This window comes from Sarcophilus harrisii, chromosome 4 (genome assembly GCF_902635505.1).
Source record: "Sarcophilus harrisii chromosome 4, mSarHar1.11, whole genome shotgun sequence".
Lineage (NCBI taxonomy): Eukaryota > Metazoa > Chordata > Mammalia > Dasyuromorphia > Dasyuridae > Sarcophilus > Sarcophilus harrisii.
In genome coordinates, this window is record NC_045429.1 from 19,978,792 (window position 1) to 20,003,229 (window position 24,438).

Consider the following 24,438-nt stretch of genomic DNA (forward strand, 5'->3'; position numbering starts at 1 on the left):
AAAGCCATGCCATTGGGCCCGACTTCTGACATTTCTTCCCAAGTTGGAAAGGGAGGTAGGGATCCCATGCTGGATGGGTTTAAATCTCTGGTCCCAGAGTCTGGGAAAGATGGAAGGTGAAAAAGGGGGTCTCGTGCTTAAATTAGCTGAAGGGTGATTTGTCTCCTTTCTTTTGGCACAGCAGTTCTTGAAAACTGTCTACTAAATAAGTTAAGGGGTCATGATCTGTTTGGGAGGAAGGTTGACTCATCCTGATGGATTGATCATTGAATTGAGGGAGTATTTCTTGCTTAGGAAATATCCGAGTCTGGATTAATTTAAGTCATTCGAACTCTTGAAATTGGATCGAAACTGAATCAATCATTTGGTAACACATTTTAATTACTTAGTGCCTCACCTCGTATAGCTGTTGACCACAATTCTATCCCTCCTCCTGCCTCACCTTCCCCCCTGAAAAAAACCTAATTCAATCATCAGATAGAATGGCCAAGAAAAGCTAGGGCAACTCCATTAGTAGTCTAATGGACTAAACTAAGTTTAAATTCAAATATCATTTCTTAGATGCCTAATTTCTGCAAATTATCATGCTGGGCACTGAGGGAGATGCAAAAATTTCAGCCTAATCCTTGCCCTCCCAGAGGATGAGAGCATAACACTATGGCTTGACCCTTCAAAAATCTGTGGCTGGTCCTTAATAAATGCACATTAATTGAATGATCTCTACTTTCAATGATTCATATACTTGACTCAGTAACTTAGCTCCAGAGATTTTTGTGTCCAAAAATTCTTCACACCCCTGGCAGCCTGGTGATAATGGACATTGGATATAGATTCACCTATGTCTACGAATGCATAATTACAAATATTTCAAATTGATAAAATAGAAGAAGAAAGAAAGACAAAGATCCAAATCTTTTAGTACCATATTCTAGAAAGGATATTGATAATCTGGAGAGCATGCAAAAGAGTGCGACTTGTGTGGTGAAGGAACTCAATCAGGTTCATGCCATCTGAGGAAAGCTTGAAGAAACTTGAACCATTAAGCCCGGGGAAGAAAAGACTTATAACGGCCCAAGAGCTATCTGAAGAGGCAGTTTATGGTTGAACAAACATGAGCTTTGGAGTGAAAAGACCTGGTCTCAAATTCTATCTACCTCTCATTAGTCATGTGACATTGGACAAATCGCTTCTGTTTTTACTTTATTTCAGTCATTTGTAAAATGAAAAGTCTAAAAGAGACTTCTCTGTGGCCCTTTTCAGTTTTATGTACTAAGTATTCAAAATGTGGTCCTGGGGAAGATTTGGACTACTCTGCTTGGTTTCATAGAACTAGGAGCAAGGATGGATATTGCTGAGAAGTGGATGTGAGCCTGAGGCAAAGGAGAAAAAAAAAATCAACCTAAAGCTCTCCAAAAGTAGAATGGGCTGCATTGGGCCATAGTAAACTCCTATCACTGGAAGTCTTCAAAGTCTGGCTCCCCAATTGTTGAATTTGTTTATTGAAGGGATTCTTATACAGATATGAGTTGGACCTTGGAGGCCTCTTCCAATACCAAGATTCTGATTCTTTGGAAACCAGAAGGTGACGGATGATGTGGAAATTTGGTGTTTGTGGTAAGTGATTAAGGCATTTGCGAGGGACTTACTGTAGGATGGAGTTCCATCTTTCTTACATCTTGAGCCCATCAAGTGACCTTCCACTATCTTGAATTGGATACCCAGGGATGCTCCAAAACAGGAACTTATAGCTTTATCAGTAACCTCTAGAAAAAGGAAAACAAAGTTGGAGAAAGAGAAGGAGAAAGAGGAGGAAAGGGGTAGGGACAGAGAGAAAAGGAGAGAGTGGGAGAGAGAGAAAAAAAGAGAGAGAAAGACAGAAAGAGAAAAAGACAGAGACAGAGTCACAGAGTCAGAGAGAGAAAGAGAAAGTAGGAGAGAGCAAAAGGAAAAGAGTGGAAAGTAGAAGACAAAATGTCATCGATCATGAATTAGACATGTTAAAAAACAAAAACAAAACTGTGAGAAATATGTATTTTATAGTTGATGTCAAAAACAACCAAGCCTAAATCATGGACTCTCTCTTGGCAACTGTATTCTCATTACACTAGATGCATCACAGGGCTGAGCCTCTTTTTAACTTCCCTGGTACTCTCAGGAACACCCTTTCAGGAACGCCAGTAACCCAGTCACCCAGCCTCAAAACTTCAATGTCACCTTCAGCTCAACTTTCTCATTCTTTCCTTCCAGCTCATCACTTGCTAATTCTTCTCTTGACCCGCCACCAATCTATATTGGGTCCTAGGTCATCACCTGTTTCCTGAACTCCTGAAGAACTTCCTTTTTTTTAATTTTATTCATCAAAGTGGATATTTTCACATTTTATAGCAGAACAAAGGAAGAAGGGGAAAATATTGGTCAGGAAACTTTGCATCTCTATTATATACGGCTCACTTTTTAAAATGTACAAAATTAAATAGGTAATATTCAAAACTATTCTGTATGTGATTCTTCCAGGTTTCCTCATCAGTTCTGTTTTTTTTTTCCTTTTTACTAAATTAAAGTTGGTATTTTAAAATGTACCAATGGCCATCTTCTTTTTATTTTTTCTTTTGGCTACCCTTACCAATTCTCCCTGAATCCTCAATTATTTAAATAAAAGGAAAAATTAAACCATTTAAATAAATATATATGGGCAAGAAAAACAAATTCCTAAATTAGCTGAGTCTGATAATATATATCTCATCCTACATCTTGTGTCCATTATCTCCCTTTTAGGAAGTGGGTAGGTGATAGGTTTTTAATGGGTTTTCCTGCATCATTTCTCCCCCCCCCAAAGTCCCCCACTTCAATCTATTCTCCATTTAGCTGTCAAAGTGCTATCAAAAATATACATTTGACCATGACGAATTCTTACTCAACAAATTCCAGTATACCTGTAGGTAATACCTCCAGGAATAAATATAAATCATAAATATAGGGGGAGCTCCTTCCTCTTTACAGGCCATAATTTTTTCATCTATAACATGAGTAGGCTTAGAATCATGAAGTAGGGGCAGGTAGATGGTACAGTGGATAAAGCCCTGAAGTCAGGAGGATCTGAGTTCAAATCCTGTCTAGACACTTGACTATTTATGTGAGCCTAAGTAAGTCACAACTCCAACTTCCTTACCAAAACAAACAAACAACAACAACAACAAAATAGAATCTTCAAATGTTAGACCTGAAAGGGCCCCATTGCTTTGTTCCATGAATGAGGAAAGGTTATTTCTTATAAAACATAAGTTCCTTGAAAGCAGGGACTATTTCACTTTTGTCTTTGTATCCACAGCTCCTAACATAGTGTCAGACACATAGTTAATGCTTAATAAATGCTTACAGGACGGCCTGACAAAAGTTGTAATTTAGCCATTTTCTGTCATGTTTCTGAGCAACTCCTTTTGGTGTTTTTTTGGCAAAGACACTAGAATGGTTGGTCATTTCTCCAGCTTATTTGGCAGATAAGGAAATGGAGGAAAGCAAGGTTAAGTGACTTGCCTAGAACCACACAGCAAGTAAGAAATATCTGATGTCAGATTTGAATTCAGGTCCTTCTGAACTCTGTGCCTGGCACCCTATCCACTGCATCACCTAGCTACCCCTTCAAAAGTACTTTAATGTGTTATTTCATTTCAACCTCAATCAAATCTATCAACAATCATTAATGCTAGAACTGGGGATGAAAAAGTAAAAGTGAGAAAACCCTTAACCTTCTTCCTTCTATTGGTGTGAAGGAAGGGGTGAAATATGTTCTCATATAAGCAAATACAGGATATAAACAATGTAAAAAGAAAGTGCTCTAGAGAGTCCCTAACAACTCAGAGAATCAGGAAAGCCATCTTGGAAAGTATATTTCAGTTGAGTCTTGAAGGAGTTGCAAGATGTAGAGATGAGGAGAATATTATAGACATAGAGAACAACTTACATACAAACATCTGGCGGTGGGAGATTGAATGTCATGTACAGCAAATAACAATCAATCCACTTTGACTTGAGCACAGCATCCATGATTAGGGGGAAATGTGCTATCAGGCTGGACAGATAATCTGGAGTCAAGCTGTGAAAGGCTTGAAATGGAGAACATAGGAATTTGTATTTTATCCTAAAGTCAATGCAGAGGAGTAGGGTGGAAAGCCTGAATTTAATATTTAAAAATACCTGGCAGCTAGATGACATCAGAGTGCACAGATCACCAGGCCTGGAGTCAAGATTACTCAACTTCCTGAGTTCAAATCCAGTCTCAGATACTTTCTAGCTATGTGATCTTGAGGAATTCACTTTTTGCCTCAGTTTCCTCATTTATGAAATGAAATGGAGAGGGAAATGGCCAACTACTCCACCGCCTTTGCCAAGAAAACCCCAAATGGGATCATGAAGAGTCAGACGTGTCTGAAATATCTAAACAAAATGGTGGGTGGATTTGAAGTGGGAGAGACTGGATGCAGAAAATCCAGTGATGTAGGGATTATACTAGCTTAATCAGAGCTGATGAACCACGCTCTGCTAGCGTGGTTGTGATGTGAGTAGAAAAAAGATATCGAGGAGCTAGAATCAATAAGCCTAGAAAAACTGATTGAATGAATGACTAAAAGTGAAGTCCATTGGTTGTGGACTTGGCTGACCTGAAAAACTGGGTGTGCCCTTTACTAAAAAAAAGAGAAGGTAAAATAAGGAGTCGGGTTATAGGATAAATGAGTTCTTTCTTTGATATATAAATTGAAAACATTTATGGGATACCTAGGTAGAGACAAGTAGCAAGGACCTGGATATTAGGGAATGAAGCTCAGGATAGAGAATTGGATTTCCCTTTGCCTCACACTAAAATGCAAACTTTTCTCTTTGTTATTCAATGCCCTTCACAGCGTGGTTCTAACCTATTTTTCTGTTGTTGTTCATCCTTCCTTCTCAAAGAGGATCAATGACATCCTGGGTGATGTCTTGCAAGGGATTTGAATTTTAGTGATGCAAAGCTGAGCAATCTCTTCACTCTCTCCTCCAGATCATCCAAGTCCAGTGGTAAGACATGGGTTAAGATGACTGGTGATGGTCCTACATGCAATGGGAGACCATAGCCTTTTTGAGCTGAGATCTTTCCCTATCTTTATAGAATGATTGCAAATGATTTCTCCTCACATAGTCCACACTCTCAGCCAGTGCCCATATTCATGTCCTTCCTTCCACCTCAGTCCAAGCCCTCATCTATGCCTGGAATTCTTTTCCCATCCAGATTCTTTTAAGTTTCAGCTCAATCACCACCTACTTTTCCTCATTCCCTGAGCTACCAATGATTTCTTCAACATCACAATGTATTTTTCATGTACCTTATATTTATCTATGAAAATGTCTTCCTTCAGTAGAATATAAGCGCAACAAGAATAGCCCTGTCTCACTTTTGTAATTTGTAGCCTAATCCCTTTCTCAGTTCTTCTTCCATCATTTTTCAGTCACGTCCGACTCTTCATGACGCCACTTGGGATTTTCTTGGTAAAGATACTGGAGTGGTTTGCCATTTCTTTCCCCAGTTCATTTTATGATGAGGAAACTGAGGCAAACTGATGAGGTGAAGTGAATTGTCCACACAGCAAATTTGTGAGATCAGAGTTAAAAAGTATCTGAGGTCACATTTGAACTTGGGGTCTTCCTGACTTCAGATCTGGCATTCTATCCACTGAACCATCTGGCTGCCCCATTTTCCCCGGTATCTGATATGGAAAAAAAAACATATTAAATACTGGTTGAATGATTGAGAGAGATCTGCATAAAGATTACAGATGAATCCATGGGAGTTGGTAAGATTGCCAAGAGAGTACGGATCCCAGCTACTTTCAGATATCCTCATCCTGAATTTATAAAGGAGGAAGCTCATTTATAAGGGTAAGTCACTTACCCAAAGCCTCAAAGCTAAGATGTATCGGGACCAAAATCTGAATGTTTGTCTCTACTCTTCTAACTGCAAATATAGCTGCTTTGTTGCTACCATACTTCCTCTCTTTTAGAGTAGCATGCAATTGGAGGAACTGGATGGTACATTTGAGAACACTTAATTGAATCTCCACATTTGATAGATCCAGAAATGGAGCCCCAAAGAGAGGCGATAGCTTGCTTAATGTCACATAGTTCATCAGCTGAGAGAGCTCCCAAGCTCTCTCCTCCCCTCATGCCAGGGGCTGCTGGGTAGATCTATAAAAACACTAAAATGTTTTGTGCTATTGTTTGGAAAAATCCTAGATGGGAAAAAAACACCATTCTGAAGTGGTTGAATCAGATCTGAGAGACTCAGCTCCAAGAGGAGGGAACTAACTGGTTAAGTACCAGCACTCAGCTTCAGGCAAAAGGCTTTTTCTCTGCCAGCCTTCATTTAAGCATTTTTAATTTTTAATGTATTACTAATTGAGGGAAACTTAGCATATTTAATTATTTTGATTAAAAATATTTCAACAGTTATAAACAAAAGTGGGTGAGATGTGCTCCCTGGCAGAAACTCGAGTGATTACTGAGGTGAGTGGTTTAGTGGAGTGTCTCAGAAATTAAAGTTGTTACCAGCTGATTAATTGAGTTAGGAGGCTTCTGTTGAGTAATTAGGTTCACAAAAGGTCTATGGATGGGCTATAATAGGCTGTCAGTTCAAGCAAACATCATACAGCCTATATTTGATTGGTACACAGTGACTGAGACATGGAATGGACTTTGAGACAAAGCACGTTAGTAGATAGAATGTTAGTCCTCAAAGGGATATGAGAACATAGAATTTAGAATAATGTCAGAGCTTTCAGAGACTTCAGAGAGAGAAGGTTATAACAGAGAGCAAAAATGGACCTTGGAAATCACCTAATTCAACTCATTCATTTAGAAGACAAGTACACTTAATCCCAAAAAGAAGTCACTTCCTCCAGGTCAGACGGCTAGTTAAAGTTGTATAATATACAGCAAAGTAAAGACACAAATCCATGGAGGAGTCAGAGCTAAGACAACACAGGTTCTCAAACTCTAGTAGATGTTGACTACTTATATGGGTGATACTCTTGGCAACCTTAAGAGATGCATGAGTGGCTTTACAAGCAGGCATAATAGGCAACTACTGTCATAGTATAATTTCACCCTGAATGGAAAAATTCCCCTCTTCTAGAGAAATTTTTGCTTGGCACCTGAGAGGGAAACTACTTCTTTTTAGAATGCACTTCAGTCCCAACTCTCTTGCCATCTCCTCTCACCATCTTCCTTTTTCTCCTCTTTCCTTCCCCAGTAATTCTGCAACCATGAACCTGATCCAATTAACCTGGTCATTGTTCCTGGATGGGTTGTGTCAATCCACTCTCCTTCAGTCACACTTACCATCCCGCCCTCCTCATAAACTTTTTGATCATAATTCATAATATACCATGATCATTGCTTCCCTTTGTGCATTGCCTTCCACACTAAAATATGACCTCCCTGAGAGCAGAGATCTCTTTGCTCTTTATATTTGCATCTCCAGTGGAGAGCAAAATTTGAGATATAGTAGGCATTTAACAAATGCTTTTTCATTGATTGTTAATACTTTAGCCATATCTCTCTCTGAAATCTTTTGGGGATGCTTGAAGTTCTACTAGGTAGTTAAATAGCAAAATTAATTTTGGCTGGGATCAGAACAACTTAAATTAAAATTCTTCTTCAGATATTAGACTTCAGACAATAGAAGTAGTCTGCTAGAGCAGAAAGTATGCTGGATTGGGAATTGAAGGCAGAGAGTTATTGCTATGTGAACTTGGGAAACCACTTGATTTCTCTGGGTCCCTTAGTTTATTAATAAAGAAAATGAGGAGGTTGGACAAGATAGCTTCTGAGATCCATTCCTGTAAAGGGAGATTATGTTCTTATTGAGAAAACAAGACCCATGCTGAATAGCAAGTGAGAATATAGGTGATTTTGGAGCGGTCAGAACCTCCCATTAGATACCTCTGCATTTATACAGACCCCATCCTCGCTCAGGTCTTCATCACTTCTCATCTATATCATTGCACCAGCTTCTTCATTGTTTTTCCTGACTGAGTCACCCCTCAGGACCATTCTATATAGTCTTGTAAAAGTATTTTTTCTAAACTCAGATCTGATCACATCATTTCCTTACTCAATGACTTCCAGGAGCATTCTATTGCTTGTAGAATCAAATAGACATTCTTCTTTAGCTCTTAAAAGTCCTTCATAAAGTAGCACTAAATGGCTTTCCAGATTTGTTGTACATATTTCCCCTCCCTATTCTGTGTTTCAGTCCAACTGGCCATTTTTCTTCTCCTCATCTGTTGGAATCTTTACAAAGTGTTAAGCCATTAGATCTGATAGAAACAATGCTTGTGTTCACACCTTTAGAGAGCTCATAAGTCTCTAAGTACTCAATGGAGTTCACAGGTTTGGGAGAATTCAGGGTTTAGAAAGAGATATCTGAATTCACACCTCCCTTAGGGCCAGAGAGCACGCTGGGAGATATCCCACAATCCCACTCTCGGAGAAGTAGCATAAATACAGCTCCAGTAAGCCAGTTGAGAGAGTTTTCTGGGGAACATCGACTGGGGTCAGAGCCATAGCACTCTGGCAGATACAGAAGCCTACTCGCCTCAGTTGGAGATTGAGAAGCCACAAGTCGGAGTTGAGCTGAGGCAATAAAGGACAAAGCTGCAAGATTTCTTGGAACCAAGCAGAGAGATAGGCCTCTGAGCTAACCGGGCTATATTGAAGGACACAATAAAAGATCTGAACTCTTTTATCATCTGGCTGTGTTTTAGAAAAAGAACACCAACACTCAGCCCCAGCTCTCTACAGCTCAACTCAACTGACTATCCCACATAGGTGGATTGCACACCCTTTTAACTTTGCTCTGCAAGGAATATTTTAATGGGAGAGACACATTGGTTGTTTCGATTACATCCTAAGCAACAAGCACAGTACTTGGCACATAGTACTTAATAAAGCACTATGTTTACTACTTGATTAATTAAATGATTGATAATATTCCCAGTAACAGTTTTGGTCTACTATTCAAGGACTATGGTATAAATATGGAAAGATTCTTCACCAAAAGGAAAATGTACTAGATGGTGAATTCTTCAACTGCTGTTAAAAGCAAGAATACTATCTCCTAGTCACACGTGCCATTTCTACAAATTTCTACAAAGTAGGTGACAGAATAGTGGGAAGGATGATAGAAAATGCAATGAAGGTTTTTAGGCTACCTTTTAGGCTATGTAGAAATTTAAATTTAATTAAAGTGAACCTGTAAATGTGAGATTCGTGTACAATGAGCGGTGAGTGGGTTGACATACTAGTGCAAAAAAGTTAAGTTTATAAATATTGACAATTGTGCTATAAATAAAATCAGAAGCAAAAAGTAAGTTACTTCCAAATGGAAAAAAGTAAATATAAATATATATATATATATATATAGATATATAGATATATATATATATATATATTCCTCAAAAAAAAATCAAGGAGTTCATTTCTTCCCACGTTGAATCCAACAAGAAACATTTTCTTTTGTGGAACTAACACATTTGAACTCTAACGCCTCTGATCTTCAAGAAATAGAAATTGTTTATAAGAAGATGAAGTGAGGGAAAAATGTCTGGATCAAGTCATGTATGCATGGAAAAATCACAAGTACATTTCTGAACCATCAAAGAATTGATTTTCAAGACAGCCTAAGGAGAGAAAGATACCAAACGTTTGGAGAAAAATATCAAGGGCAGTATTATTTTTCCCCTAAAAGGCAATCAAGAGAAAATGTCAGTAGCTACTGACCTGTGAGTCTATAAATTTTTTTCTCATCTTTTTCATCTCTATAAAATCTTTATGAGAATGATGTAGACATGCTTTGATTGAGAATATCCTTGATGAAAATATGAAGGGAAGTAGCAGTCTTTCACTCATTATTATCTCCAGCGGTCTACATCTTCACAGACTCATAATGGAATGATTGATCTTAAGATCAAAGTTATAGAGCTGGAAAAGACCTTGGAGTTCATCCTGTTCAAGACCCTGATTTTATAGGTAAGGAAACTGAGGCCGAGAGAAGTCAGGGTGCTTGCCTAAATTCCCATCATTAATCCATGTCAACAGTGGGATGCGAATCCATATTTTCTGGCTCCAAATTCAGTGTCCTCTCCACCATCCCACACTCAAGAAAAGAATATTAGATCCCATTGTATTTACCATTTGCTTGTTTTTAAAAAGCATTTGACCTGCTAGAACAAAATACAGCTTTTAAATTGCTTTTCTTTCACGTGCTAGTTAAAGCACAAGATATAATCATGGAACTACCTTTTTTTCATGACTTTCTGATTGCCAATCCCAAACAAGGAATCATGCATGGAGACATGTGCAAGTCAAAGGTGTTTGTCACCATCATGATGATATTTTACAGGGAGGTCAAATGGAAAAGGGTCTCCTTTTGGATAAGTAGGGACAGTGAAGTCTGCCATATACTCCTGAGTGTGGATTATATTGTGCTTACTGCAAAATTATGGTCATCCAAAAAAAGCCAACCAGAATGGTGAAGTGACTCAAGTCCTTGACATCTGAGGATCAGTTGAAGGAAGTAGAGGGATTTAGCCTGGATGGAAAGGAGAAAACTCAGGAAAGATTTGTCAATTAGTCTTATTCTGCTCGGTCTCAGAGGAGAGATCTATGATCAATAATAGGATAGTGGCACATTTTGTATTGATGTTAGAATGTTAGGAAAAAAAGATCACAGTTTTCCCAAAGTGGAAAGGGCTGCTCCAAGAGATGGCAAATGCAGATTCACTGAAATTGGATGATAGCTTATTAGCTCATTGCCTTTGAGATCCCTTCCAACACTGAGATTTTATTTTAATTATCTTTTCAATTAAGCATTTTTCTTTTTGCCGATCTCATCCACTGAAAAAATAAAAACAAAGCCTTTTTCGCAAATACCCATAATCGATTGAAACAAATTCCCACATTAGCCATGCCAAAAATATGCCATTAATATGAATATAATAGAATACTACTGTACCATAAGAAAACATGAGGAGGTCAAGTTCTGAGAAACTTGGGAAGAGTTGTACGAATAGATGGAGAATAAAGTGAAAAAAGCAAGGAAAAGAATTTATGCAATAACAATATTATAATAATGAATAATGTTGAAATACTTAAAAGCTATCGTCAATGCAATGACCAATCTTAAATGATAAAGAATGCTGCTCAACACTCAGTCTTTCAGCATCCTAGTCTTTTGCCTTTATCTTCAGTTGTTTGTTTTTTCAAGTAACTCAACATGTATCCTTTTAAAGTGAGTTTATTTATGAGCTCCCTCTTCATTCCTACCTCTGAATTGAGGCAGCTACATATTCTATTCTCACAAAAATCATTTCTGATTGAGTTTTTAGGACTTTGTTTTTTGATGGAGTCCCAGCCTTTGTAAGCCAATTTCCCCTTCAAAATATTAGACTATTAATAGATTCTACTACACATTTTTCTGAACCCTTTAGAAGAACTCTCTCAAAAATTGGGACTTTTGCCAGATTAGACCTTACTTTTTTTCTCCTTAGAGACTGCCTTAGGTCTTCAGCAAGAGCCGATACACCTTTTGGGGTTGCATGTTAAAGTTAAAATAGGGGTCCTCAAACTTTTTAAATAGGGGGCCAGTTCACTGTCCCTCAGACTGCTGGAGGGCTGGACTATACTAAAAACAAAAATTTTGTTTTGGGAGCCTTTAAATAAAGAAACTTCATAGCCCAGCCCTGGGTGAGGGGGATAAACGTCCTCAGCTGCTGCATCTGGCCCGCGGGCCATAGTTTGAGGACCCCTGGAGACTAATGGAGTCTGAGGTCTCTTCCATCTCTTAGGTTCTCTGATGGTCCCTTCTAATATTGAGTTGTTAACATTTGATGTCCCAAGGCAGTGTGGAATAATGGACAGATAATTGGATACATGCTCAGGAAGTGCTCCATGAAGGTTTTACTTCTGGCAAATACTGTTTGGATCACTTAACAACTGACACAAGACCAAGAACTTAATTTGTTAACTTCTTAACAAGAGCAAGTCACTTAACTGCTCAGTGCAAGTGTTGACCTATGTTGATAGAGAAATTTACTCCCTGGATCCTCCCTACATCAATAAAATCACACTAGTCTTATCAAAAACTAACAGCAAAATCCTTCCCGCCTCTAGAATTTTATGTTTCTAAGTCCCTTCCAATTTTAAAATTCTCTGTTCTAAGTTCCTTCCCTGCCCTGCCATTCCTTATTCTGAGTTCCTTCTAGCTCTGACAGTTGCTGCTCAGAGGTCTCTTCTTTCTCGACTATTCTCTGATTTATGATTCTGATCTGAAACTTCAGACTGGCGAAATGAGTCCCAAATGATATTGAATCCTGCTTCCTTGAGCAGCTCTGTCTCCTGCTTCAGTTCTCCAGACCTATGAGTTACCTGTAATTCTAATGGTTGAGTTGATCTGTTACATAAACATGGCTTTGAGGCAGACTCAACAAGCTTGCAAAAACCTCCCCTACTGGAAAGCTGAAACAAGGCAAATCTCTGTCACTCCTAAGATTAAAAGCCATCAGGTGGAAAGCAGCAGGTGTGATGCATTATTTATCTCTTCACAATAAACACAAGCCTTTCAGCTCTTCTGACTACTTGTCTCCCTTTGTTCCATTGTGGTTTTCTCCCCAATCGCAGACAAGTGTGCTGTCTCCGGAGAGTGCGTCCCCCTGGGGTAGTGTCCCAGATGGCAACATCATAGCAGCCCGAGGGACATGATTTTCAGCTCCCCACCAGTTGCCCTTCACTCTTCAATGGCTCAGTCCCTCTCCTGAGCATCTTTCAATTGTTCTAATCCTTCCCCCATGTCAGGATCCAGTACTCTAATGTTAACGTGCAGGAGAATAACAATGAAGGCACCTTCCATTTGGATCCAAGGATAATAGTAGGGGAGGGCCCAGAGCTTCCAGCTGTTCTAGACTTCCCAAGACAATTCAAATGGAAGCGATTCGGTTTCCTGGCATGGAGCTGGTAGACTGTCCAGGTTTCCAGACCTACAGCAATGAGGTCCCCCAACAGCTTCGTACACCTTCAGTTTGGTAGTCAGTCTGATTACTCTTTTCTCTCACACTTTCCTAAGGAGCTTCCCAAACACTGAGTCAGCTCTGGCAACGCATGCATCAATCTTGTGATGGATGCCTTCATTTGCCAGCTTTGTTTTACTCAGGGCTGCTATTTGGAGGGGATACCTGCTGGGCTCTCTCACAACAAGAGCTGTTTGTCTTTTGGGTCTACTGGATTTTGTGTTGTCAAGATATATGCTCCTGCTCCACATACTGATGGACAGTGGAACCATCTTTGAAGACGTTTTTGCGTGTTCCAAGCACAGGATGGGATCCTGCTGCATTAAGTAGCTTAGGTAAGCAGACAACTTTGGGGGTACCTTTCCTCACACTATGAAGTGGCCAGTGACATCCGCAAAAGGCTGCTCAGTCACCCAGGGAACTTCTGAATCCCACTGCTGCTACTCTATGGTCTGGGCCACCTGCATGCAAGATTCTAAGCATCTCTACACCTGCTGCTTCATCACTTGTCTGTCACCATAGCTACAAATGGTAAAATGGTATGGTGATGACGTCTTTTGATTTGTAAATTGGATTGAAGCGAGGCAGATTTGCATGAAGTCATCCGTTTTCAGTTTTTCAGTGGCAGAACAGAGTCCAAATGAGAGATGATAGCTTGAGATACAACGATAATCTTGGGGTCTTTGGTGTCCGATCCAGCTCTAAGAGCTCCACAGAGCCCATCCCAGGGCCTTTGTTACCACTAGAGCAAATTGTGCTCATCTTCCTGTTCCACCAGAGAAAATCTTTAATGCTTGGGGTAAACATCCCCCAACTCACCATGGGGTTTGAGACCTCCTGGTTACTCTCAACCTGGTTTAGTCCTTCTGCGGGGTGTGGCCACTGTGCATGGTATAGACTCTCAGAGCCCCAGGTGAGAATTAGAGGGATCAGGTAGACCACAAAAGGGGAAAACAACACTGAAAAGCATTCAGCAGCTCTTCCTTCGAGGTAATAGTCTTCCCTGAACATACCCTACTGCCCCAACTAGCAATTACTATTCCTGGAGCATGGGGTTTTTAACATGGGGTCGTGGACTTGGTATTTTTAAAATATATTTTTGAAAGCTCTATTTCACTAGAATTGGTTCACTCTGTGCCTGTGTGTTTTATTTAATGTATTTAAAAGTTCTACTTTGAAAATGGATGAATAAACTTCAGCAGACTGCCAAAGGGTCCAGGACACACAGCCCCAAAATGCAAAGAACAGGCCCTAGAAGACATTCAGTTGGGGAAGGGGTTGAGCAAACAAGGGTACCAGTAGGGGAGTGTCACATAAGACTGCAGAGAAAATAGTTGATATCAGTTGCTCTACCACCCAATGATTGTGAGATGAGCCATGATCCTCTCCCATATAAGCATCCTGGGAGAAAACCATTCACCACATGCTAGTTAAAACTCTGGTTTCCACATCATGTAAACGAGGGCCATGGCCTGGGCTCTCAGAGACCTGCAATCAATATGTCCACTGCTCAGTGGCTTCGTCACCATGGCAACTGGAGATAGGCTTTGGAGCTGGGGAGGACCCAGTGCCATTTCTCTGCTAGTAGACATTGTGCCCAAAATGCAATTGCTTTTACGCTCCCTTTACCCCCACTCATCTCTCAGCCTGTGAAGGCTGACTTTGTTCTCGTATTTTTAAGGAAAAGATTCTCAGGTGAGAAATATTCTGTTAGCTCAAAGAAATGCTCTAAGGGATGAGGAGTGAGGAAATTCCAATTTTGTGAGATCCTAGGTAGGCATTAGGGTTTCATTTCTACAGCTCCCCGATTGAGTTCTCTTTTCCAGTTAGGTTCCCAAAGAGGAATTAACATGTACTTTAACATATTTAACATATATGGGACTACCTGCCATCTAGGGGAGGAAGTGAGGGGGAGGAAGGGAAAATTTGCAATGGAAGGTTTTGCAAGGGTCAGTGTTGAAAAATTAACCATACATATGCTTTGTAAATAAAAAGCTATTTTTTAAAAAGTTTCCCAAAGAGGAGGCTCATCTTTGCTCCCAGACCAATGTTCCCACCAATCCCTGCCCTGGAATACCTTCCTTCCTCCCCTGTGTATAATGATACCAAACTGAAGTAGGAATCACACCAGAATTACAGGCACAAGTCCTGTTCCTACAGCTACTACTAGGTGTAAGTCACTCACTGAGTCTTAATTTTTTCCCTCTGAAATAGTACTTAATCCTTATTCTTCTTGCTGAGCTTACACAATTGTTTTAAGACTTCAGTGGGATTCCCCACCATAGAATGGATCCGTGATTATCAGTGCTGTATAATAGTTCACCTTCAAATAGCAATTCAAAACCACCAAGCCATTTTTCTCCTAGCAGGTCTAAGAGGTAGAGGGTACGTGTATTGTTACCATTTTACAAATAAGGAAAGGAAGGCTTTTAGATGAAGTCTTTTTGGTAGCTCCCAACTGCTAGTCTTTCCTCTCCATCAAAAAGAAAATAAAACCCAACCAAGAAATGAACAGATCCCTTAGTCTATATCTTTTCTGGATAATCCCGTTATCTACCTTAATAAGATGTTCTTTATTATACAATATAAGCTCTTGAAGAACTGGCTTGCTTCCTTTTGTCTTTGTATGCACAGAACCCATCACAGTGACTAGAACCTCCTAGAAATATAATTGATGCTTGTCACATGATTGATGAGACAATTTGTTTGTATCAAATAGCTTGTATCAGATAGGTGATAGAGATAAAATCATGTTTATAGGCTTGATCTCGAGACTTGTTAGATCTTGAAAAATTTGAGAAAATACAAGAGCTCTAAGAGATAGATATTTTAAGGTCTTATTAATGCCCTATTTTACAATTATGGAAACTGAGACTCAGGTGTGAAGAAACTTCCCCCTAGGAAGTTCCCCAAGTGGAAGATGCAGGACTCTAACTTCTGTGTCCAAGCCCAAAACTTTCACATGCATTCAAACAGAAAAATTTCTTCCCATTATTTTAGGCTTCTGTTCAGACATCAATACAAACTGTTATCCAAATCTGAGCTGGCCTTGAAGTCTCATCTCTCCTCATCTTCTCCCTAAAGCCTCCCCCAAACATTGCAGTCCATGCCAACCTAACTGTTCTACAAATAATGCCATTTAAGATCAAGACCACATATTTCTTCCCAAATTCTCAATTATGTTTTCATCTGCTTTTCTAGAATAAATGAACTTTGAAGGCAGACTCTATATCTTTTCCTAGAATAGAATACTGTAATCAGCCCAGACCAATACATACCCACCAGTCCTATATGATTCTTAGCTATCGTCTCTACTAGTCTTCTAAAAGTTATCTACCCATTCTTTTGGAAGCCGTCCTCTAGATCTCTTGACATTACATACTTAGCAATGGCCCCCATGGACTGTGCATCAATTATCTCTCATGGTTGCAACCGAGAGGCCCATCTTTTTTTATGTTCTTGACATCCTTTGTACTATTTCTTCAAAAGTCCTTGTCTTCAATAGATTGTAATTTACTCACAACGAGCATGCTTCTCTCTTTTGGGTATTTTAAAATTTTAATTGTTCAGAGATTGTGCTATTCCATGATTTATAACTAAATGTTACCAAATATTTTTTTTCTTGCAAAAATAGGCCTTTGTTCCAGAGACAAAATGACAGATATGGGAGACGGCTTATACAAAACCACCAAGATGGAAGGTAGAAATTTATGTATAGGCAATATCATAAATAGACTAGTTAGGGAAGTAATATATAAATAGTCTTAAAGGATAAACACAAGCCATATTTTGAATGGCAACCAATGCTAAATAGAGGAGTTTTATTTTAACTTAAAAAACAATAGGGAGTCAATGAGGTATCTAGGGTAGATGAGTTACATAGATAAATCAGCCTTTTAGGAATATCAATTTGGCAGGTATATAACTGTGTATGTAATATAATTGAGTATGTACATATTATCCCTTCACATACTGTATCTAAGATAGCAAGGATAATGTCTCATTTAAACTTTGTAGCTCCTCCACAGAGATAGTATTTTGCAGGTAGTAGGGGCTTAGAGATTTTGTGCTCATTTCCACAAATATTTTTTGTTTGTCATTTAAATCCTAGAATCCTATTTTCCAAGTTGAAATATTTTTATGAGGACTGATCCCATTCCCTTCAGCTCTGCTGGTATAGTCATGGAAGGTAATCACAGATGGTGAGGTGCTAATGTGCTAACAAAATGTAATCACTTTAGTATCCCTTTACTATAGATCACAGTTTTTAAAATATTTCCACTCACAGTGACCCCTTTTCAGCCAAGAAATTTTGAAATGACCTCAGGTATATGGTCATATTAAATAGGTATACAAACCAAACATTTATGATAATAAATCATAATTTTGTGACCCACACCTTCAGCTATGTGACTCAATAGCCATAGTTTAAAAAACTTTGAAATAGACAAATAGAACAGAATAGTATGGTAATGATTGGCTCTCTTAGGCTGATCCTCAAAAGTATAGAAAGTATGAGACAGCCAAGGTAGAAGCCAACAGCCAGGGAAGAATCCAGCTACTGTCCTCTGGAGAGGATCTTCTCTCCCCTCTTCTATTGGCCATAATATTTGATATCAAAGCTGTTATATGTATAATATAAACACATGATCATAAATATTATATACAAATGTACATACACTTGCATACACATTTATATAGTATATAAAGATAGGGTCTGGACTGCTATGATTTCATTAGTATAGGGAACTCTCAGGAGAGAAAATTCCCTCTAGAAATACAGATCATCCAGGAAAAGATGATGATGAATATTGAAGGAGATGTGGGAAAACTGGGACGCTGATGCATTGTTGGTGGAGTTGTGAAATGATGCAACCATTCTGGAGAGCAATCTGGAATATGCTCAAAAAGTTATCAAACTGTTCATAGCCTTTGCCCCAGCAATGTCTCTACTGGGTCTGTATCCTAAGGAAATCATAAAGGAGGGAAAAGGACCCCACTTGGGCAAAAATGTTTGTGGCAGCTCTTTTTTTTGTAGCAAAGAATTGGAAAATTCCCCAGTTGGGGAAAGGCTGAACATGTGGTACATGAAGGTAATGGAATATTATTGTTCTATAAAAAACGGTGAATAAGCTGATTTTAGAAAGGCCTGGAAAGATTTACATGAACTGATGCTGAACAAAACAAACAGAACCAGGAATATGTTGTACACAATGACAGCATGAATGTGCGATGATCGATTATGAAATTCTTTGACTCTTCTCAGTGCTTCCGTGATCTAAAGCAATTCCCATGAACTTTGGATAGAAAATGCCATCTGCAGTCAGAAAAAGAACTAAGGAGACTGAATGTAAATCAATGCATGCTATGTTCACTTCTTTTTTCTGCTTTTTAAAAAATTTCTCCCATTGTTTTTGTTTTGCTCTGATTTTTCTCTCCCAACATGATTACAAATAAACAAATAAATAAGTAAAAGAATACAGATCATCACTTTTTCAGCAGTCCATAATTTAGAGATTTGTCTAAAGTGCTAAGAATTTCTGGAACTTGTTCAGGATCTTACATCCTATCTGAATACAGTACTTGTATATGTATGTATATCTATAGCTATATATATATATATATATATATATATATATATATATATATGTGTGTGTGTGTGTGTGTGTGTGTGTGTATATATATATAAATCCTGATATATACATATATACAAATATATGTATATATCAGGATTTATGGCTCCATCTCTACAGGCAAATAGGTATATGTGTATGCAAGTATCATAAATTGTTGCCTTAAAAATAAGTTTTAGTAAAAAAAAAAACAAAACCCTCGCATTATAGAAAACATTCACCATGATATGGACATAGTCTGATTCTAAATATAGTGTTTATGTTCAATCAATTTCTGTCAATAGGAAGCATCTCCCTGGGAGCTTTTAAAAATGAATTCACGCATTCATTCAACAAACACTTATTGAATGCCCCCGGCTTTGCCCACATCATGCCAAGAGAACGCCTCCTGTGGGGAACCCCCTGCTGCTCCATTCTTTTCTGGAAGTTCAAGCTTTCTAAATGAAAGCAATAGCCCTATTTTTCTCATTAGAATTCCTGCAGAAATCTCCATTTTGAGGTTCACTGTTTAGGGAGAGAATAATCAGCAAATCCCCAGTCAGATGAGAAAGGCAGTTGGTTCCTGGCCTGCATGGAGGGGGCAGTGATTCGCTCTCCCAGTTCAGCTGATGTAGTCACACATGACTGAGGTTTTAATGTGTTAACAAGATTTAACATCTTGCAATTTCTTTATGAGATTCCAGCACTCTCTGGTTGAGTCAAAGAGGGAACCACTGGATTAGCTGACCAAATAAATGAGCCTCCCCCAGGGTACTTTGAATAGCTAAACCCTGAGCAAATTTCAGATTTTAAAATGGGAAAGATTAGAACCTGGGAGCTGCCTATGGAGGAAGAGAAATGTTTTTCTTCTCTTGCCTGTGGAAAAGCAAATTTGTTCCCTTCTCCTTCCTTCCTCCACATCAACCATTTAAGTTTGAAAGGGAGCTACTGAACCAAAAGGAAGCAGAGACCCAAAGGAGAAAGCAGCTTTAAGGAACATGATTTCTGGAAGCAGTGAAGAGAGCTGGATATAAACTCATGATAGAGTCAATCTTTGCAATATAGGATCAGATCATGGGGAAGAGACTGTGGGAACTCACATGAGCAACCCAATCAGCCGATACTCAACCAAAACTGAGCTTCATGAGGACTCCATGAAGAGAAAAAGGACTTCCAGGAGAATAAGTATCTTTTAGGAAGATTACTCATTACTATAGTACCCTTAAGTTTGAGCCTACTCCCCTATATAAATAAATAAACAGATAGAAAAATGAATGAATGAATAGATAGATAAATGAATGAGTAAATTAATAAATAAATGAATGAATGAATGAATTTGTTAGGAAGTTTGTCTCAAGTTTTTGGAAATAATATTTTGTAGAAATTGTCCTTAACATACGACCTTAGTAAATTCCTTTGCTAAAAGCTAATTGTTTCTATTGATTGTTAGTCAGAAGTGCACTATTTACTCTACGCCTGTTACTCCATTCCACTACCCTGGGATTCTGCTCCAGCAGTTATCCCTTCTTTCATGTATATTTAACACCTTTTCCATCACTACTGATTTCTCCCAATCCTTTACAATAGTTCTTCTTACATCAGTATATATATGTACATATATATATGTACATATATATGTATATATATATATATATCATCCATTATCTTTCTTCCTAGTCTTCTTGTGTCTCCTTGTGTCTCTCTCTATGTCCCTCTGAATTTTCAAAGATCCAGTCCAGTCCTCTGCCCTGAGATTTCTCCTTTCTCAGTGAGCTCATCAGCTCCATGTATTTAATTACTATCTCTGTGCACATAACTCTTTTCTTATAAATAATATTTTATTTTTTCCAATTCAACATAAACAATTTTAACATTTATTCTTTACAAAATTTTGAGTTCCAGATTTTCTTCCTCCTTCCTTTCTCTCCCCCCTCCCTAAAACTTGTTATAAATTATATATTTTATGCATATAATTCTTAAATCTACATGTCCAAAACTCATCTCTCTATTGAGCTCTATTTCCACATCTTCAACAGTCTATTGAATAACTCCATCTGTACCATATGCATCTCAGGTTCTACATGTCCAAAATAACTCATTATTTTAACCCTAAATTCAAGCCTCCTCCTTACTTCCTTACTTCTGGTAAAGATACCATTATTCTTCCAGATATCATTGTAATCTTAGAGACCCTATTTCTCATCACTCACTGACCTTGTCAATTTTACTTCCTCAATCTTTTGCTCATCCAGTCCCTTCTCTCTGCTCCTACAACTACCACCAGGATACAAGCTTTCATTCCCTCTCCCCATGGTTTTTGCAATAGTTGGTTTTCCTTCATTCGTTTTCTCCCTTCCCCAATTCAACTTCTATCCAGTTGTAAAATGATATTCCTTAAGTATTAGCATAACCCTGTGACTTCTCTCCAGCATCTAGGGGGTGTAATGAATAGAGCACTGGACCTGGAGTCAGGAAAACTCATCTGCCTGAGTTCAAATCTGGCTTCTGATACTTAAGTAGCTGTGTGATCCTGGGCACATCACTTGACCCTATTTGCTTCAGTTTCTTCATATGTAAAATGAGCTGGAGAAAAAAATAACGTACTCTTCAATTATCTCTGCCAAGAAAATGGGGTCACAAAGAGTCTGAAATGACTAAACAACAATAACATCACTTCTCTTAGCAAGAAAATTTCACTGGATTCCTCTTGCCTCTAAGAAAAAATAAAAACATGTTTAACATTTGGGGAGTTAACATTTTATCTCCAATATATTTTTCCAGGCTTAGTGCATATTATTCTTCCTCATGACTTTTGTGACATAATCAAATTGACTTACTTGCTGTTACCCATAGGTAATATTTTGTCTTCCATCTTTTTGCCTTAATTCAAGCTATGCATTATACCCGGAATAATCTTCCTCCTCACTGCCACTCTTGGAGGTTAATTTCCTTTAAGCCTTAGCTCAAGGACCAATCCTAATGAGGCTTTTCCTGAGTTTTCCAGTTATTAGTACACATTCCCCACCCCATCTTAATACCTACTACTTAAACAATTTTCTAATTGTTTAAATTAATTGTCTAAAATGTAATTTTCTAACACATCCTATATTTACTTAGTAGTGAATCTCCGTAGGTAGAATGTAAGCTCCTTGAAGCTAGGAATCATTTAACTTTTATCTTTATGTCCCTGTTCAGCACAATGTGTAGCCTATAGTAAGTGTTTTAATTAACCTACTTAATTTTTTTTAATTAAGTGATTTTGATTTTTTTGATTGTGACATATTTTTTGTTACTTTGGTTTTTTCTACAGGTACCTCAGAGCAGATAGATTGTGGAGTGGATAGAGGGCTAGGTTTGAAGTCCAGAAGATCTCAAGTCCAAATGGTCCCCCAATATATTCTAGTTTGTGAACCAGAAAAAATTCCTCAACCTGCTTCTGCCTCTTTTTCCTCCACTGTAGAAGAAAGATAATAATATCCCCTATTTCCCAGAGTTGTTATGAGATTGAAAAGATATCTCCTTTGTACAAATCTTTTTTCACAGAGCCTGACAACAGAGCAGATGATTTATAAATGCTTGTCCCCTTCTTTCCTTTCTTTAAAAATAAATCTAAGCAGACCAATGAGTTATCTGATCTTTGTTGTTCATCTTTCATTTTCAAAGAGGACCGGAGATATAATAGGATAGTGTCTTGAATCGAAGTGAGGCAGAGCTGCACAAAGTCATCTGGTGATGGCCTTGGATGCAATGGATGACCTTTGTGTCTTTGATGTCTGACCAAGCTCTAAACTTCAGTCACCTTCATGGCAAATGGAATAAATTATTCTTGTCCACCCATTCTATAAGGGGAAGTCTTCACATGTTTGGGGTAGAAATTCTCTTACTCGCCAATGGTTTTTTTTGAGTTATATCAGTTATCCTCAACCTGGTTTAACCCACTTGCCGAGATAGTTTTACCATGGATAACTGCTGTGAAAGCAGTGAGGTGTTCCGGGATGACTAGAACCCTTGGAATGAGGACTTTTCAAGCCCCTTTCAGAGCTTCTCTTTCAGTGTTTACCTATCAACCAAATTTTATGTGTGGGTCCAAGAAGCTGCAGCATATCTGACCTCTATATGTACATCAGCTTCCCCTCATTATTGAATTTGCTGCAATTAGGTCACTTGTTCAATTTTAAGTTGAACTAGATGTACACAGAGGCTAATTCCAACTCTAAAATTACATGATGTTGATTTGCTTTTCAGTAAGCAGTATCAGAATTAGCTGAAGCTGGAAATAAAAGCAAAATATGACAAGAGGGATTTTTGAAAAATACATGTTGGAGTCGATAACAAAAGAAAAATCCAAGAAGGGTTAAAATCCAATAAAAGCTAAGACCCTTGTTCAAGGTGGATGAGAAAATAATCTCGGGCCTCAGAGGGGAGGCAAAGCTGCTCAATTTTTATTTTGCTTTGGTTTTTTTATTGCCAAGGAGAGTCATCTTTGGACTGAAAAGGATAAGGGGGAGAAGTGGCTAAAGGGAAGTATGCACTCAAGATAATTAAAAAGATAGAAGGAAAGGATCTCATTGAAGTCACCTGGGCAATATGAATAACTCATGTGAGCAAGATGAGTTCTCTCCTTAAGTATTGAAGGAACTGGTGGATGTGATTACTGAACCATTGTCAAGGATCTTTGAAAGATTGTGGAGAATGGAAGAGTTGCTACAAGAATGACAAAAGGTAGATATTTGTGTCTGTTTTTGAAAAAGGATGCAGAAATGGAAGGGACCAAGACAGAGACTGTATTCTATAACCTACGGATCAGTGAGCTTTACTCCTCTTACTAGCAAAATTCTAGCATGTGTTACACTAGCAATTATGAATAAGTAAATGCTATAGAAGGTGTAATTGAGTGGCTCTCTCAAGCCTTCTCCTTCCTATTCAATTTGTTTCTGGAGATTTAATCAGCCACAAGATGATGTCCTTTCAGATGAAGGTGGTCTACTCCTCTGTTGCTTTATGTCATTTATATCAAACAAAAAGATATAATAATGATGATAGCTCAGAGCCCCCAGTTATGAAAATTCCTAGCATTTAGACAGAGATTTGGGCTGCCTGCCATAATTAAATCGATGTGTGTCTCTAGCTTAACCCTGCTGTCTTTATAATGAAGTAAAATTCATATGTAAATAAGTGAGTAGAATATGTTACTGGACAAACCCTGAGAAGGGAAGTTGGGGAAAATGCAGGCCTTTAAAAAAAGCTTCTCTTAGTCCTTGAAAAGATGGGGACAATTGGGCAGTATAAGCTTTTATCTTCTACTCTGAAATTTCTCAGGGTCCTGGGAAATTTCGTCATCTCTCCTTTCCCTGCTGCAGTCCAACCCTTCCTTCTCTCCTTTTGTTTGTTGCCCTATGCTATTGATTCTTTTGAGTTTAGCACAATAAGTCTCTTGATCCCATTGCTGTTGCTGCTGAGGTACCAAAGTCTCCCTTCCTTCTTTTACACTATCTTAAACTAATTCTCTCTGTTTCTCTCTGGCTGTGTGTGTGTGTGTGTGTGTGTGTGTATGTGTTTTTAAGAATATGAGTGTGTCAATTCTGTCTTCCAGCTCTAAGATGGTGATAATCTGTGGTAGCTCTTCAGTCTCAAGTTCTCAAGAGGAATACTTGTTTCTCTGAACTACAAAGCCCAAGATGTCATTCAACATATATGTATATGTGTGTATATATAATTATATGTGTATATAT

General features: G+C 38.4%; 1 protein-coding gene and 1 long non-coding RNA gene across 2 annotated transcripts in view; one reads left to right on the forward strand and one right to left on the reverse strand.

Moving 5' to 3' along the window:
• Positions 1-24,438, reverse strand: part of C8A (complement C8 alpha chain) — an 85,302-nt gene that overhangs the window by 25,556 nt on the left and 35,308 nt on the right. Inside the window, exon 8 of the mRNA XM_012547583.3 lies at positions 1,647-1,763. Within this exon, the coding sequence (XP_012403037.1) occupies positions 1,647-1,763 (117 nt within the window). The remainder of the gene's footprint in view (positions 1-1,646; positions 1,764-24,438) is intronic.
• LOC116423740 lies at positions 5,975-22,443 on the forward strand. Its single transcript, XR_004234258.1, has 3 exons — positions 5,975-6,929; positions 16,729-16,794; positions 22,017-22,443. It is a non-coding gene; the product is annotated as an uncharacterized LOC116423740 (long non-coding RNA).